This window comes from Atractosteus spatula, chromosome 5 (genome assembly GCF_055471065.1).
Source record: "Atractosteus spatula isolate fAtrSpa1 chromosome 5, fAtrSpa1.hap1, whole genome shotgun sequence".
Taxonomy (NCBI): Eukaryota; Metazoa; Chordata; class Actinopteri; order Semionotiformes; family Lepisosteidae; genus Atractosteus; species Atractosteus spatula.
In genome coordinates this window covers 34,240,613-34,257,965 of record NC_142710.1, presented here as the reverse complement: position 1 = coordinate 34,257,965, position 17,353 = coordinate 34,240,613, and the positions used below count along the sequence as shown (strand labels likewise).

The following is a 17,353-nucleotide window of genomic DNA, read 5'->3' as shown; positions in this document are numbered from 1 at the left end:
AAAGTCACGATCACCAGATCTTTCATTGTGATCTTTTGATCAGTTGACCCCAGACTTTGCAGCCTATACATGAATAAACAGTCTTACATTTAGGGAGGCGTTACTTTGTTAGTTCATTGGGTTAGGTGTTTTCTTTTAATTTTTAACCATGTTCTCGAAAATAATTTCTTGTGTACTCCTTTCATTGGTACAGTTTCCAAATTACCGCTGGTACAACACGAGAGCCCATATTCACATTTTTAGTTACTAGTTTCAAGTTCGATATAATTTAACAATAAAAACCAAAATTGAAAGCACGAGCATAATAATATAATGATCATAGGCTTTACATTTCTATTCAAGCAGAAGGTGTTTCCCCTACCTTAAATATACGATTAAAATTGTTCAAATACCATGTATTCATTACAGAAAGCAGCGGAGACAGTTATATTGCAAATAAAAAATGTATTTATTTCGAAGAGTGCTGGACATGGTGAATCAATAAAGACGTTAAAAAATAAGCCGATGTAGTTATTTTGCACATAAGCATTTTAAAAATAGATTCTTATTGTCAGTTAACAAGCCGATCCACCTGGCGCTGCTAGCTTGAACAGCCTTTAGACCCGTGATTGACTAAACCACCGAACAGTTCGGGTTGCGATTGGGTGAAGAGGGAGAATCGACACTCTGATTGGGTAAAGCGCCACAGCGGAAGTTCCGAGAACATGTAGATACAATGGTGATGGATGTTCTTCTGTAGCCCCGGTTAACCGTCTGTGCTGTATGAGCACGGTGGATATACAGTAACACATCCATTGGCTTCCAATTACTAATCTAAGAGAAGTCGCACTGAGGTCAAAGCTGAATAGCAGACAAAGAATGTCATGACATGCACAGCGCGTTCACGACTCCGATAACATGTCACGACATGTTACCCACATGATAAGCATTGCGGCTGGCGCATCACTGTCACGACATTAAGTCCATATATCGCGATATGGCGTACCCCCCCCCCCCCCCCCCCATGTCGCGACATGAAAGGCCCTATATCGCGACATGACATACCCCGACAATATGCCCCGCCCAGCATGTCAGAATATGCTGACCCCATGTCGCGACACAAAGTACATATATCGCGACATGTCCTATCTGAGTGTCCTGATATAAGACCTTTGTTGCAACAGCGGTGCCAGGGTGACATGAAAGCAAGGCGCCAGTCGTAATATACACTACCGGGATATACATGCGATATACATGGGGTCCCTATCATAACATGCTGCGGAGGTCTTGTCGCGATGGTATCCCACAGTTACGCGTTTGGCAACAGCGTGTCACGGTAGGGTAAGAAAAGAAAAATGTGCCTTAGAAAATAAAAACCATAGATCTTAAAATCATGGTTATTTAACATACAACCACAGGTTTGTGTCATAAATGGTTAACTTGTTGGCATGCGTCATGTCTTAGTAATATTCACATCTAAGGGGGCTCATATGTTTATGGATATCGATTGTCTTTAAAATGTTAAGGGTACGAGCTAAACTGTAACAGAGCGCTTGAACTCGGCAGACGGGATCACTGGAGGTCAAAGTCACCATGCATGGTTACGTGATCACTGATAAAATAAGGCGCTATATCTCAGAAACGAAAGCAGCACACATGGTACTTTCAACGGCACAAACATAGCACTAACGAATGAAATAGGTTTAATCGTTTGTGCTGTCTGTAGGGGGGGCAACTTCATGGAGCCTCACCTGTCTTCTAACCACTTCTTCCAATGCAGGGGCACAGAGATCCCGGAGCCCATAGTTTCAGGTATCTTACAAGGTCTTGTGCATCACCGGAAGAGAGTATCGGCGAAGATTCTTAGCAATGGACAGGCGATATAATCAAAAAAATAAAATAACCTCACAGTAATGTTTTAATAATTTATTCATATTATCATTAAATCAACATTAGCTACAGTGTACTTCTAAACATAGACTAAATCATTATTTACAAGTATTTCCACTGTAAATTTAAAGTGATGTGTGGGTATTTACTTGGAGGCATTTAATACTTTGCTTATGACAGTGTAAACCCTCATAACCAATGAAACTTGAGTTATCCATCATCAGAAGATCGCTACTCACACGGTAAGTGTTGAGAAGTACATCTACCACCCACCCATTTTCTAACCACTTCATCAAATTTAGGATCATGGTTGAGCCACACCAGTCTATCAGAGGGCATACACATTCACACCACAGCCAAATTTCTCAGAAGCCAATTAACCTTATATAGATACCCAATATGTTATTGGACTATAGGAGGAAACCACACCACCCAGAAGAAACGCACATGAACATGGGTAGAACACAGCTGTGCACTTTGAGTGGAGTTTCCAGAAAATCGCTCTGTAAGTATAAGGAATGAGCATTTTTGTACAAATCCACACAGATATTGAACCCAAGGCCCCAGCACTGCGAGGCAGCAATGCCAGCCACTGCTCCACTGTGCCTCCCAAGTTACATCTCACTTAATATTTTTGAAAATGTACATGTAAAAAAACTAAAATACTGTTTTTCCAAAGAACCACCACACCATTTAGAATAAATTCACCTTTTCCATTCCACTTTTATTTCCCCACCCCCAAAGATACACACTGCATAAAGCTGTTCCAGTAGTATTTTGTGGTACAAGTAATAATATGCAGATAAATATTCCAAAACTATTAAAGTTTTATCACCTCACGCAATTTATAAAAACACTTATCTGAGGCCACAGAGGAAGCTTGCACATTTTCACACAAGTGACATGGACTGAAGGAGCAAGGTTTTCTGTGGAAAAATTCTGTGGAATGTTTTTCATCAAGGTCTTCTCCCTGGATCAGCCTCATTTTCTGTTAACTGGAGCTACACACTTTCTTAATGGCCTTGATTTTGATCCCTTTGATGTTTTCAACAGCAAAATGTTTCCAGTAGTTTCTGTTACCCACACATCTTATTTTAGTACTTCTTTCCAACTTTCAGAGAAAATCTTTGTGCTGCATTTATTGTTCAGAAACATCAGACCAGTAGAATTTGATAGGACTTTCATGTGTATATTGTACTTTTATAGTGCAAAAATTAAACATTAATTTCATTGCCATGAATATAAAACACTGCAAATGAACACTGTAATGTGAATCACTCTCTAGTGTATTGAACTGTAGAATTTCATTCTTTTTTCACCTGACTCTTATATCTGCTTTGTTGGGGTTCCTACAGTAACCAAGCTGCTCTCAACAGTGTGGAGTAAAGATGAAGGGGCCACTCTTACTCCCTGTGAGATGGGTAATTTAGCTAAGCCAACCAACATGTCTTTACGAGGTGGGAGGAAATTTTAAAAAGCCCAGCCAAGCCTTAAGCAAACACAGGAAGAGCATGACAAATCCCAGAATATCTAATTATGACATGTGCAGTGCTCACAGTATTTTAAACAACTGTTAAAAAACTTGGCTCTTTTTTTACATCTAGATTTTCATCATAGGCAATTACATGACTGTTTTCCATGTTGCAAGGGACCAAGTACAACTACGTAATATTTGCTCTTTTGATTAAAAAAACAATAGTGCAAAAAGCTTACTCAAGTGCAGTATTTCATCATTTTGGGTTCTTAGGGTTTCACAAACATGAAGAACCACAAAACGTCACAGAAAGATGAAAATCAGTCCTAATATCCAGGCTGTAAAATGCCACCAACCCTGTCTAGTGGATAGTGACAATTCCTTCTGAGTGCATTCTTAGGATTACAAAGGCTGCCCCATTTGATTGATGGCTCCCAATTGCATGCTTATTTTAGCAAGTGTATTAACTGATCCTGAAGGTTTCTGGAGTGTTCGACACTGTAAAAAGATAAAAAATATCCTATTATATTAGTAACTTTGGATTCTTACAACAATAAAAAGAACTCTGACCTTAAGTTGGGAATTTATTCATCATTTAAGCAGACGAAAGGAAAACAATAACAGTATGGTTACAAAATATAGACTAAAGCAGATACTGGCATTACAAAATAAAACTGATGTTTTACAGACATCGAGCCATTAAACAATTGTAATAATTAGCATTGCCAGCTATTTCTTATAAAGACATTAAAAGTAAGGTCACTCAATTGATTTATGAAACAAGAAATGGCATTACAAAGTAATGGCATGAAAAAGTCATTTAACAGCAGTTTGTATAATATGTTCCCATTGTTTATCTCTGAATTATAGCTAGCGATCTAAAACATCTATTCTATATGTGACAAACAGACTTTTACTTACTTTTTCTGGATGGCTTCTTGCCTGATTGATAAAAAGTAAAATTATTATTTAACATTAACTGCATCATCCAATAATTAAATTAACAAATACTCACATATTGCTCAAACTCTTTTGCTGTAAAGGCTTACTTACTGATATTGCAAGTGGGTGGTTATTATGGACATTTTTCTCAGACTCTGCAGAAACAAAACATAATGAACATGATTCTATAATTAGCATTGGCTGCTTCATTTATACAGTCCTTTGAAGCTACTGTACCTTATTCCTACTAATGGTCCAATGAAAGTTTTTTTATCACTTTAATACTAATAAAATCCCTTTAAAATCGTTGGAAAATAAGTAAAACAAGTGTGGAGACACTTTACCAAGTGTCATACCTAACCAACATTTGCCAGAATTGCCCATATATAAGTTGACGTGCTGCACATTAGAATAAAGGTGTTCAAGATAACTGAAATACAAGAGCTGAATGCCTTTCCAGTACATTAAGTACTATATAAAAACAATTAGCTTAGTTGAATTAAAAATAGAGCTTTGATGCCCCCTCATCTAAAATTGGCTTTTAAAAGTCTATTTTATAAGCCACTGTCAGCTATCTTGCATTGACTTACAAATACAACAGCCTTTTTTTTACAGTTCTTGCTTCAAGCTTACATCCTCCGAGTGCAGTATGGCGTCCTCTTGCATCACCATGTTGCGCGCCGCCTGCCCTAGGAGCTAGAAAATAAGAGGTTACTCTATGACGCTTGGCATTATTAATGCCTCTGGTCACTATTCGTAATAATAATCTGGCTGGATGACAGGCACCACAAGACACGACTTAGTACCAAATATCGCAACCATTAAATATTAACTTATATTAATAAGCACTAGTGGTGTATGATGTTTTTAACCGTAGAAGCTGTACATTCAGACGTCTTTCTGAAATCATCTTCACATTTGCAGAGAGAAATGTTAACCACAGATGACCAGCTAATATACTGATCCCCAAATTGACACCTAAATGAAAAGAGGTAGCTGCTGTCACGTCAGTCCCTGACATCAACAAACCAGTGATGTATGCCAACAACCGCAGGCCCGTCGTTGTCTCTAAATCCACATAATAAAAAACTATGACGTATATTTTTTGGTGCATTTAACTAATTATTAGCAATTTAGCACTGCAAGCTACTGCTTGCCCAAGCAGACGGCAATACCATAACACAAAATCATACCGATTCAGGTAAAATGTGAAGTCCTTACCACTAATTTGACCCTTACCTCCTGGCTACGGGACCCCTTCAGGACCTGACGAGTGAGAGCGATCACGTCTCCGCTGCAGGAACTCACTTTCTCGGATAACAAACCTTTCACTGACTGGCCAAAGCGGGGCTGCGGTTCAGGAGAAGCCATTTTTTAACCGGAAGAACTAGAAAAGACGGTGAGACAACTGGGACAAACTGTACAGCGTGTTTAAAATCGCGAAATGGCAGTTCAAAAGTGAGCTGTAGAAAAAGCACAGGTCTGTCTAAAGTCATTGTTTTTCCTAAAGGCAGCAATATATGACTCGTCACTTTTTACTACTTACCTGCTCTGAAGCATTGTTTGAAAATATGGATGTTCATAACCTTATCTTGTCCAAAAGAATAAGTTATACTGGAGTAATATGTTTGCTTTAGTGTGACATACTATTTCTATTGAATAAATAACTAAATACATAATTCATGCATGTATCATAGTCTTCAGAGTACATATACATTCACACTTTGGGTGTTTATGGATTAATGCAGCACAATTTGACACACTTTCGTCTTCTGTCATTAATATTCTACCTTACATATTGAATTTAACAGAGTAGCATTATTTGAAGCTTTGTAGTTTGTCTGGTTTTGTACAAAATATTGATACAATCTCAGATGAGTCAAATAAGCATGAACATGTTAAATTTGTATAACATTAAAAGTCACATATATAGTAACTTCAGCAGTACTGAAGGGGAGTAACAGGCAGGTCAGGATACACCCTGGATGGGACACAAAACTATCACAATGCAAACACAGACACGCACACACTAATATCAGTGCCACTTTTCCAAGAAGCCAGTTAACTAACTAGTATGTCTTCGGACTATGGGGGGGGAACAGGAACACCCAGTAGAAACCCACACCAACACAGGGCGAACATACAAACTCAACACAGCAGCCAGTATCCCAGGAATTCAACCCAGGGCCCCAGCACTGTGAGGTAGTGCTTAATACTGCACCACCAGCCCAGAAAAGATCACTTCCAAAATGGAAAACCAAATGTCATCCAGCACTCTCAGTATAATTAATGCTGGACCATCTTGAAAAAGGTGCTGTTTTGCCACTTTTTGGTTTGTAAAAAATGAATGAATGCTACAACTGAAACAAGTTATGGATGTTTAGAATGTTAATGACTACCTGAGGCAGAGTGGATTTTTAATGTTCTATTTCCCATGGCTTTTAATTGTTTGTATTTTATATTAAATACATTAAAACATGTAAATCCTCTACACAAAGCTTTATTTTCTCAAGAATTGACCCAAAATTTATGTTAAGATATGATTAAGTTTAGGAAAGCTTATTTTGTATAGGATTTATTTAGGACAAGTTCTAAATGAAATATACTTGAGTGTAATGTCCACTATATTATGTTAGACTTATTGTTATCATCACCTAGGTGAGTACTACATTTCAGTGATGGATAGTGATCTTCTCCTTAATGAGATCACTATACAAATCCTTTTCATTCCACATCCAATTATCAAATAAGAAATATTGTTCCCTGGTAGCCAGCACTTTTTATAATCATCTGTTGACCCATGTTACAACCCCAAGTGTCTAGGGGAAAAGGGGTGTAACATTTAGGATAATTCTTTCGGAAGCAGGGGGGGTTTTGGTGAGGGACTAGGAAGCGTGATAAGAAGGGTAAGGAACTAGAGTGGTGCCAAAGGAAAGAAAATAACAAACAAAAATGGAGCTGGCTAGGACAGTGAGGGAAAGCTAATCTGACTACAAAAGAAAACCCGAAACACACGGTCTTCGGCGTCTTCAACACTCTAGCTAACCTGCACTGACTACCCAAAACCATACAAGACAAACGGCACTCACCCGTACTAAAGTAGTGTACTAATACAAAATCAACTAAGTGTGTAAGTGTACCCAACAACCTAAACTAACCTTATATACAAAAGTTCACACAAAAACAAGTGAACCAGGAATCCAAATAAGGGAAAACAAGAGTAATCAACAGGAGCAGGGTACAAACGAACACAAAAGTTGAACATGTAACACTGGGGCAAGGTAATGACAAAACAAGGATGAACACACAAACAAATGAAAGTACAAAGAAACTAACAAAAAAAACCAACAAAACAACAAAGCCGAAGCTATACGAAAATACACACACACAAAGCAAAACAAACCAACAAACGAAGCCGAAGCAATAACCAGAAGCGAAGCGAAGCAATAACTGAACAGGACCGAAGTCAAACAAAAGGCCTCTCCTTGCTGAAAACCTCCAGGTTATATACTGAATAAGATGCACTCTGAGTGGCTGAGAGGCTGATTGATGATGATGTCATACTGAGAGTGTGGTGTAATGGTGGGCCAATGGGGAAGGGAGAACAATCAAGGGTCAGCAGTGTGGAACAGAAAAAACACACACAGAACACACACTGGGACGTAACAACCCACTAACTGCACTCCGCACAAAACTAATCTCTGTTCTGTTTCAGTATGTAAAATGTCTCAATAAGGCTCTGAGGCACTACTCAAAACAGAATACCGGTTGAAAATAAAACAAAACCAGATCAATCTCCTTTAACAACTAATACATTACACTGAAGCATTGCCTCCTTTAACGTCAAGGTTGCTGGTGAATTTAAACCTTTTGCCTCTGAACACTGCATTGCACTGCTGATGTTCTTGCATGTTTGACCCAGGACATTTTAATCTGCGGGTATTTGCATCCAATGCAATGTTAAAGAAGGATTTTATTTATTTTTATCGTATATTCAAAGAACTTTCTTAAATGTAAATTACGTGTAAATTTGAAAAACTTACAATGTCCTTGAACACAAAGCGCCACCCAAACATTGAACTGGAGTCCATTTTTCTCTTGATAAGAAAGTGGAACATAATAGGACAGGTTTGAATCTATAATTGAATCTATAATCTATAATCAATAGATTAGTTTGAATCTATTGCAATAACACAAAACCCAGACCCAAACCCATTTGTCACTTTTGACCTGCGGCATACAACATTCTCTCTCTCATCCTAGCACGCCCGTCTCCATTTGGTGGTTTGAAAGTTGCCATTAAATGCAACCAAGAATACTCCAACCGGCGCATCGCTCCACCTGTTGTCAGTGGGGGGGGGGGGAGCAGAACAAAGTAATGTAGCCAATTCATAGAGGGGGATTATTAGGAGGCATGGGAAATTTGGCCAGGACACCAGGGTTACACCCCTACTCTTTTCGAGAAACACCCTTTTTAATGACCACAGAGAGTCAGGACCTCAATTTTACATCTCATCCGAAAGACGGCGCTTATTTACAGAATAGTGTGCCCATCACTATACTGGGGCATTAGGACCCACATGGACCGCAGGGTGAGCGCCCCCTGTTGGCCTCACTAACACCTCTTCCAGCAGCAACCTTAGTTTTTCCCAGGAGGTCGCCAATCCAGGTACTGACTAGGCTCACACCTGCTTAGCTTCAGTGGATTGTCAATTGTAAGTTGCAGAGTGATATGGCTGCTGGCTGCAGAATACAACATTCTGCTCTGTCTTTATCTGTCTCATCCTAAACCTCTTGCTTTCTCATCTGGACTCTCTCCCTATTTTTCTCTTCCAGTTATGTTCTCAGCATCATTCCTACCATGGGATTGCTGTCTATTATTTTGATCAAACATTCCTTGTAAGGAAAAAGCTATACATGCTATGAACATGAATGGAAAGCCAAACATTTGAACATTTTTATTCAGTGTTACAAGGTAATCACAGTAGGAACACCGCATGTTACCTATTTTCTCCTTGAAGAGAATAACGATACATTAACAACAAATATTATCACAGCAAACCTTTGTTTCTGATTATCGGTTATGTTTGCTCATTGGCCTGCGCCTACAGGTGCTTCGTCTTTGGTTAATAGATGATTACAGGGACGACTGCACTGTGATTTGAAAAACAAATACGTGAAAATAATAAGTTTGTGTTGCAGACTCCCACATATTTGGTGATAAGAACTACACTATCAGCTTCTTAATATCGTTTGGCATCCGCGACTAAAGGCAATAATTGGCTGTGGTCAAGGTAATGACATTGAGAGAAACACTTAAAATTCCTTTTTCCTTGCATTCGCCTTCAGTCCGCAGCTCCTACCACCCGATGAGACTATTATCCGTGCATGAACATTGAATAACGTCGGAAGTACATTAAATTCCCGCTGCCGTTGCAACTACTGACAGAGTACCTCTGGAGCACCTCTTGACCACCATGGACTGTGTCCTTTTCATCTTGCTGGTCGTCACACTGGCCCTGGCTGTATTCATTTTAAAAGGGAAGATCGAGAGGGCATGGGCCGGCAACAAACGCCCGCCCAGCTTGCCCTGCCTGCCCGTCATCGGGAGTCTTCTCAGCCTGAGGAGCGAGCTCATGCCGCACCTTCTCTTCCAGGAGCTACAGAAGAAATACGGTGCTACCTACTCCCTTAGGATGGGCTCCCACTATGTGGTGGTGGTCAATAACTATCAGGACGCCAAGGAGGTGCTTCTAAAGAAAGGCAAAACCTTTGCCGGCAGAGCCAGAACTGTGAGTTATAGATCCGAATCATTAATCGCGATCGGATATTAATGTATGTTTCAAAACTAAGTAGCACAATCAACTACATTTATCAAAAATACGAAGAAATTAACTTTCTGCATTGCATAACATGGACCTCCAACACCATGCACATAAGCACCTGTACGTAAAGCGAACGATGTGCAACGAACATCTCATTATAATAAGCCTATTGGTAAAAGCTGTGGACTCGTGGTATTGTGATGACCATGGTAAAAGTGACAATGATCATTTTAATAATTTATACGGTAGTTTATATGTTATATGATAAGTTATATAGCTGAAAGAAGTGCAAAATGAAAAAAAAACGTTATACCAGGATTCAGAGCTTCAACAGACCATCTCAAATCATATGATAGTCGTAATTACTGGTAATCATACTGTCCGCACACCCCTGGTTGAGTTCAACTGGGTGCGTATATTAACTTGACAGGTTGGTTAAAAAAAAAACTTTTTCGTTTTGTTTAGTATTTTATTAAAGTTTTGTTTTAGCTGTTTAGATTTAGGGTAGTGTAGGTAGTGCAGAATGTTAAGACATCAGAGAAATAAACAGGGTAAATAATTTCGTTCCATCTAACGCTATTTATTGTTTGCTGGGCACTGGATTATGTATATTGCGGATCTTCCGAACTGAACCAAAACTGTCCTAGGCAACTCTTATAGCTGCCCGATTTGTTAGTTTCACATATGCTGACTACGAATTTTAAAGCCTACATTGGTCCTAATATTGATACCTTTTAATGGCTTATTCAGTAATTAATATTAAGAAGTGAGAAGCTATTTTGACTGTTTGATGGTACAGACGCGAGAAACGATGCTACAGAGGTCTTCTTTTCCTGTAAATCGCACATTGTATTTTTAGGGTTCTGGCTAAAGATTTGACTGATGCACAGAAACGTTTACGCACGTAGAAACACTTCAGATGGCCACGAAACATCTTCCCACCATTGACAACCTATGCGTATTCGGCCGAGACGGCAAAGTGTAGTTTAAAACCAACTATAAACGTAACACTCTGTATGCACTGCAGTCATTACCTAAAGTCCTCAAGTACCGTTTTCAGTTTTAAAATGAATTGGCATTATATTACAAGCGATATTGCAAATTCACAGGTGTGCAAAACAAACAAACAGGTGTCCATTGTTTCCACGCACCTGGTGAAAACAGCAAGCACCGCCAACAACAGCTGAATGCGAAAACGCCTCAATGTCTTTTAAGTACTGTATGTTCTGCAGGTGACCACAGACCTGCTGACAAGGGATGGCAGGGACATTGCCTTCGCCAATTACAGCCCCACCTGGAAGTTTCATCGCAAGATGGTGCACGCCGCACTGAACATGTTCGGAGAGGGATCCGCCCCTGTTGAGAAGATCAGTTGAGTAGCCCACACCTTTGCTCGGAACATGCTTGCCACTGACAAAAATCTTGCTAGGGAAATGTAGTAAGGAAGGATATAAATCAGACACGAGTCCTATATTCAGAATATGCTGTTCATGACTTAGTAGATGATATTGTTTTGAAATGGTGTTTTATATAGGTTTTGGCATTTAATCCCTTTTTTCCACACCTTCTCCGGACTCCAGTGCCACTGTGGAAGATTGTCCATGATGCATTTAGACCTTCCTAAACTGGTCCCCTTTCTCCAGTCTGCAGGGAGGCCAGTTCCATGTGTCAGACGCTGGTGGATCTGCAGGGCACTGCCCTCGACCTGGCGCCCGAACTGACCCGGGCTGTGACCAATGTAGTGTGTTCGCTCTGCTTCAGCAACTCCTACCAGCGTGGTGACCCCGAATTTGAAGCCATGCTCAAATACAGCCAAGGTATTGTGGACACTGTGGCTAAAGATGGCCTGGTGGACATCTTCCCCTGGTTACAGGTACATGAAATTTTCCAAAACCATTTACTGTACATGCACCTGGGCGTTTTTCTTATACTCCAAGGTCTAACCTTAGCCTTTATTTACCCAAGATATTCCCCAATGAAGACCTTAAGATTCTGAAGCAGTGCATCGCAGTTCGAGACGACCTGCTGCAGAAGAAGTACGATGAACACAAGGTAGAGTCAGCAGTTCTGTAGCCAACCTCCGAGTCACACAAGATTTGGTGCTGTGAGGCATAAAACAGTAGGAATGAGCATTGAGTATGAGCATGTCCACTTGTGCTAACCAGCACTTTCCAGTTTAATTGTATTTCTACACTGACTACAGTATAAATAATTTATTTCTGCCACAAGAAAATGACCAATTTGGTTCATTAATAATCCTCCAACAGAGCCCTGCAAAGGCCTTGTTTTCAAACATTTCTTTCCATATTTCAGTTCTTTAAAAGTGTACTAAATGTCTTTTTACAGAAGATAGGTTTTAGAATTAGAAGCTGTGTTGTTTTTTAAGTCATTAACACATTAGGTATTATTAGCTATTTTCTCAGTATATCAAATTTAGAAGTATGGAGATTTTTTTGCAGGGTTTAACCTAATATTTACTCCTGATAATGAATACAGACTCATTTTTCTGTCTTTCTGTGGGAGGGGGTAATGTTAAGCAGTAGTTGACTCTGACCCTAACCCTACCACTGTGTTGACTGTGCCCACCTGCAGGCTAGCTACAACGATGGCACACAACGGGACCTGCTAGACGCCCTGCTGCGGGCCAAACGCAGCTCAGAGAACAACAACACTCTAGCCCACGATGTGGGGCTGACTGATGACCACTTGCTCATGACAGTGGGTGACATCTTTGGGGCTGGCGTGGAAACGACCACCACTGTGCTGAAATGGTCCATAGCCTATCTCATTCACCACCCACAGGTGAGCCTCGAGCTCATTCCAAAGACAGGCTTCCCCTTTGTCTCTGTAAAAGAACTGACCTAAAGGCCTAAAAACTGGCCTTCATTCGCTGTTTAAATTTCAGTTTCTGGCTATTAAGAACAAAGTTTAAGTAAAACATTGATGGTAACCAGATCAGGAGTTCTCACAACCAAAACTAAGAAAGCAAAAAGAAAATGCAGATAATTTGAGGACAACACTTTAACATTTTATTAAAACATGGGTGTAAAATTAACAGAAGCTTAGGTTTAAGGGGATATCTTAGCCTAACCCTAGGTCATCTTTTAATCTGACCTTTGCTCCAGAACATTGTGAACCCCAGACATTACTGAAGTTCATAATTTAGCAGAATGAGCCAACTGTGCAATCATGTGTATCAAATCAGAATACTGTCACTTGGCTCTACTCCGATACTGGCCACAAGAATTGTTCAATGAAGCACTAATCTTAAGTTGTTTTCTAACTGTAAGAAAAGGTTTCTTTCAAAACGGCTGGAAGAGATTCCTGGATCAGTTAGCTACTAGCAGTCAAATGTGTTAGATGGGCTGAATGGCCCCTCTTGTCAGTAAGCTTTGCTCATCACGTTTAGGCTGAATTCGTAATGAGGAACGTACAGTAGTTTCTCTTTTTATGACAATTTACAAATTAGAACAGCTCTTAACCTTGGCAAACTGTTAACTTCGGACCACGAATCTGAAGTTGGACCTTGCTAGAGTTAAAACTGCCATTAAAGAACAACCTTAAATACTGTTATTATTGTAAGTCAAATGCCTTAACCAAGCTACCAAGCTAATGAGATGTATTTTGTAGCTTAAAGCATTGATGTGTCCAGGTACTTTTTATATGGGCAGTAAGTCTATAGCCATGGATAAGAAATAATTGCTGGCGATTCCAAAGCAGTACTCAACAAAATCTTTTGTAATCAAAAGATTTTGATGATTGTGTTGTTTCAATCTCTTTACTGAAAATATGCTAAATGCAATGCAACCATACAATAAACTGAGCTCAAACAGATTCTGCCTTAAATCCTTAATATCATCGCCCACATAATACTTCCTCCGACTGATGAGGCTTTCTACTCTTCAGCATCATACTCAGGCTATAACACACCTTCACTTCCCAAGAGGGCAGCAGCAGAGATAATAACACATGGAATAAACCAGGAGGCTACAACCCTGGTTCCAGATAGCCTTCTGTTTCTTTTCCATCTCCAGTATGAACTACATAATTGGATCAATCCGTTTCTTGACTGGAAGAAGTAGTCCTGCTGTCCAGAACTCTGCTCTCTTGCCATTTGAAGCTGCTTCTATAAACCCGGAGGCTTACGGCTCTCCAGTACCTGGGCTAAACAGAGCTGTTTGGATTCAACAACTGTATTGGTGTCTTCTCTCAGGTGCAGAAGAAGGTCCAGGAGGAGCTAGACAGTAAGATTGGGATGGACAGGCACCCCACGCTGAGCGACAGAGGGAACCTGCCCTACCTGGAAGCCACTATAAGAGAAGTTCTCAGAATCCGACCTGTGTCTCCTCTCCTCATCCCACATGTGGCCCTCTCAGACACCAGGTATCTCCTGATCCACGGGCAGGAAAAAAACCCCATCATCAAGCAAGGAATCTGACTTGTCTTGATGGGAGGAAAAATCGAATCTTTTCCAAAGTATGACTGATGCCCCTGTCCCCCGCCCACAAAAGGCAAAACTGGCACAATATCAGCACTTTAACACTAAACACTGGTCAAAGACATCCCAAAACAATAAATGTCTGCGACACATTTATGTTACATACATAGGAAGACAGTGAGAGACTTAAAAAACACAATATTTTAAAAAAATGTATTTATTTATACAGCATTGGCGATTACAATATTCGGAAAGGAACTCGAGTTATCATCAATCTTTGGTCACTACACCATGATGAGAAAGAGTGGAAAAACCCAGAGCTGTTTGATCCTGGTAAGTAACAGTAAAGGGTGAGGCACTTCACATTCTACATTTTGGCTTTAGATTTAAAGTAAACACAAGAAACTGATGATTCTCCTGATACATATTGACTGATTCTGAGCAATCAGCACATGGTGCCCAGAGAGGTGGTATTTCCTGACACTAGTTCTTATGCTCCCTGCTGGCGTGTGGTGGTGGTGGTTGGCACTGCTGCCTCGCTGTTCCAGGGTCCAGGCTGTGTGGAGTCTATATGGGTGTTTAGTGGTCTCCTTCACTTTCCTCAGGACACACTCATTGAGCTGATTGGCTGCTCTGCCCACAAGCCTCTTCCTACTTTAGTGTATGAACGTGAACAGAGAGACTTTAGTGACACTCTAACCTAGCCTGGGCCGTTCTTAAAGATTGTGGCGGTACCCAACCAGACACGTGTACCAAACTACCCAGCTGCATTATAAATCTAATTTAGAGCTCTAATTACCAGAATTTTAAAGAAATTACAACAAAGTAAGCCCTGGTGACTCCAATGATCAAGGCATTCATGCACAAACTTAAACTCGATCCCTTTACATTTTATGCTGTAGAGGTAGTTTTCCACAAAATGTGCAAATTAAGAGCATGTAAATTGAGAACTACATAAAGTTGGAAGGTTGTAACTTGTTTTATGTACAGAAACTAACTAGATATATTTTTTTGATAGTAACTTCAAAGGGGGTTCTCCTTCCTGATGTATACGGTATAAAAAATGCACCAGTAACAAACTCTGTAGTCGGCTTTAACACGTACCCTGACCAGTAGCAGCTGGAATTGCAATGTGCAGGTAAAAAATGAGTTAAGAAACAAAACCTTTTATGTCGTTCTTCCGGAGCAGGTCGCTTCCTGGATGAGGGGAGTAGGGTGTACTCGCCCTCTGCCAGCTACATCCCGTTTGGGGCAGGGATCCGCGTGTGCCTCGGGGAAACCCTGGCCAAGATGGAACTGTTCCTCTTCCTGTCCTGGATCCTCCAGCGCTTCACTCTGGAGGTGCCACCTGATCAGCCCCTCCCTGACCTGCAGGGCAAATTCGGGGTCGTCCTCCAGATTCAGAAGTACCACGTGCACGCGAGACTCAGGAACACTTGGGCCGAAGGCTAAGACCTGGTAGTACAGTAATTCTTCTCCCTTTGTCACATGTAGCTGGACAGAGCGGGATATTATTTTGAAGGTGGGATGGTAGTAAGGACTGTTCTTTTTGTTGGTGCTGTGGGTTAACTTAGTCTTAAGATCTTAGGGAACTACTTTTTACATGTTTTCCTTTTTTGCTCTTCATACTGGGTGCTATCTATTGCATATAACAAATCAGTTAACAGTCAGAGCTGTTTTTGTAGCAGGCTAGCTTCAATTTCCAGATCAGTTCCCAATGGACTTAATCAACTGTTTTATTTGCCAAATTCTAAGGTTGTAACTATGAACATCCTTTTCGTGTGTTAAGGTTTTTTTTTCCATTTTATGGTGGTCTTTTTATTAGAGGCATCCCTGGTGGTGTACGTCTGAATATTTGAAACGTTTTCTTGGAAGAATTAAAGGTTTCACACTGATGACATCATTCAGAATGTGGTCATTCTGCACATGTGACCCTTCCTCCACCCAACAGGCAAATGTGATTCTAGAGATTTTCCAACGGTTTGCCTTCTAAAACAAATCTACTGTACATACAGGTAACTGGCATTAAGAAAGGAAACACTTGAGTAAACGAGGGATACAAAATAGATTGAAACAGGTGCTCCCACACAGGTGTGGCTCCTGGGTTATTTAAGCACTGACCCTTCCATGCTTTAGTCTTGTATAATAATGCTGGCCAGGCCCAGCTGTCCATTATTTTGGCTAGAATTAGAGATCTCAGTGACTCTTAAGAGAGCAGTGGTTGCTGATGCATGTTTGGCAGGAGCGTCAGGGACGATGACTCAACTTGCTGATGTTTCAGAAGGAAAAGCAGCCATAGTGCGTTTTCATAACGCACTATGGCTGCCATCACATCATCCAGGTGGATGCTGCACATTGGTGGTGGTGGAGGGGAGACCCCATTACCTGTAAAGCGCTTTGAGTGGAGTGTCCAGAAAAGCGCTATATAAGTAAGCAATTATTATTATATTAAGTAATTATTATATAAGGTGGCTGCTGACGTGTTGGTGGTCCAGTGTCTGATTAACAATCTATTTCATTGGTGTTTCCTTTATTTTAGCAGTATTTGCTGTATTTTGCTGCTTTGTTGTACAAATGAGCTCATTTCTTTAAAGATAAGGTGCAAGCAAATTTTCTATACAAAATCCATGTAAATTCAACTGCAACACTGTAAGCAAATTATAGAGATTTCCATTTTGCAGAATAACTATTACAACAAATACTGCTCCATTCAAATAGGGGTCATTAGTTTGCTAGTTTGCTGAATGTTCCTTTGTAATAAGTCAGCAGTTTGTCATCACTGGTTTGCATCTTTACTCAGATTAA

General features: G+C 40.3%; 2 protein-coding genes across 3 annotated transcripts; one reads left to right on the top strand and one right to left on the bottom strand.

Moving 5' to 3' along the window:
* Positions 1–2,576: 2,576 nt before the first annotated feature.
* On the bottom strand, positions 2,577–5,671 carry borcs7 (BLOC-1 related complex subunit 7). Of its 2 annotated transcripts, none has more exons than XM_088917317.1 (5): positions 5,525–5,671; positions 4,919–4,981; positions 4,397–4,440; positions 4,265–4,285; positions 2,577–3,841 (listed from the first exon to the last, which is right to left on the bottom strand). In XM_088917317.1, the coding sequence occupies exons 1-5, from the start codon at positions 5,654–5,656 to the stop codon at positions 3,790–3,792; spliced, it is 312 nt and encodes a 103-aa protein (XP_088773443.1). In that variant the 5' UTR covers positions 5,657–5,671; the 3' UTR covers positions 2,577–3,789. The 2 variants fall into 2 exon arrangements, with proteins under 2 accessions (XP_088773443.1, XP_088773442.1); XM_088917316.1 differs by having other exon boundaries at positions 5,507–5,659.
* Positions 5,672–9,741: 4,070 nt separating this feature from the next.
* Positions 9,742–16,025, top strand: LOC148834997 (steroid 17-alpha-hydroxylase/17,20 lyase-like). Its single transcript, XM_088916489.1, has 8 exons — positions 9,742–10,077; positions 11,343–11,481; positions 11,754–11,983; positions 12,076–12,162; positions 12,703–12,912; positions 14,324–14,493; positions 14,778–14,881; positions 15,738–16,025. The coding sequence occupies exons 1-8, from the start codon at positions 9,763–9,765 to the stop codon at positions 15,998–16,000; spliced, it is 1,518 nt and encodes a 505-aa protein (XP_088772615.1). The 5' UTR covers positions 9,742–9,762; the 3' UTR covers positions 16,001–16,025.
* The last annotated feature ends 1,328 nt before the right edge of the window (positions 16,026–17,353 follow it).

Bases quoted from the DNA above. Each gene is read 5' to 3' on its own strand.
- LOC148834997 (XM_088916489.1), top strand. From the start codon at position 9,763: ATGGACTGTGTCCTTTTCATCTTGCTGGTCGTCACACTGGCCCTGGCT. The intron at 10,078-11,342 runs GTGAGTTATAGA...TATGTTCTGCAG, and splicing joins TTGCCGGCAGAGCCAGAACT to GTGACCACAGACCTGCTGAC. The intron at 11,984-12,075 runs GTACATGAAATT...TATTTACCCAAG, and splicing joins ACATCTTCCCCTGGTTACAG to ATATTCCCCAATGAAGACCT.
- borcs7 (XM_088917316.1), bottom strand. From the start codon at position 5,656: ATGGCTTCTCCTGAACCGCAGCCCCGCTTTGGCCAGTCAGTGAAAGGT. The intron at 4,982-5,506 runs GTAAGGACTTCA...CTTATTTTCTAG, and splicing joins AGGTAAGGGTCAAATTAGTG to CTCCTAGGGCAGGCGGCGCG. The intron at 4,286-4,396 runs GTAAGTAAGCCT...TTTATCAATCAG, and splicing joins ACCACCCACTTGCAATATCA to GCAAGAAGCCATCCAGAAAA.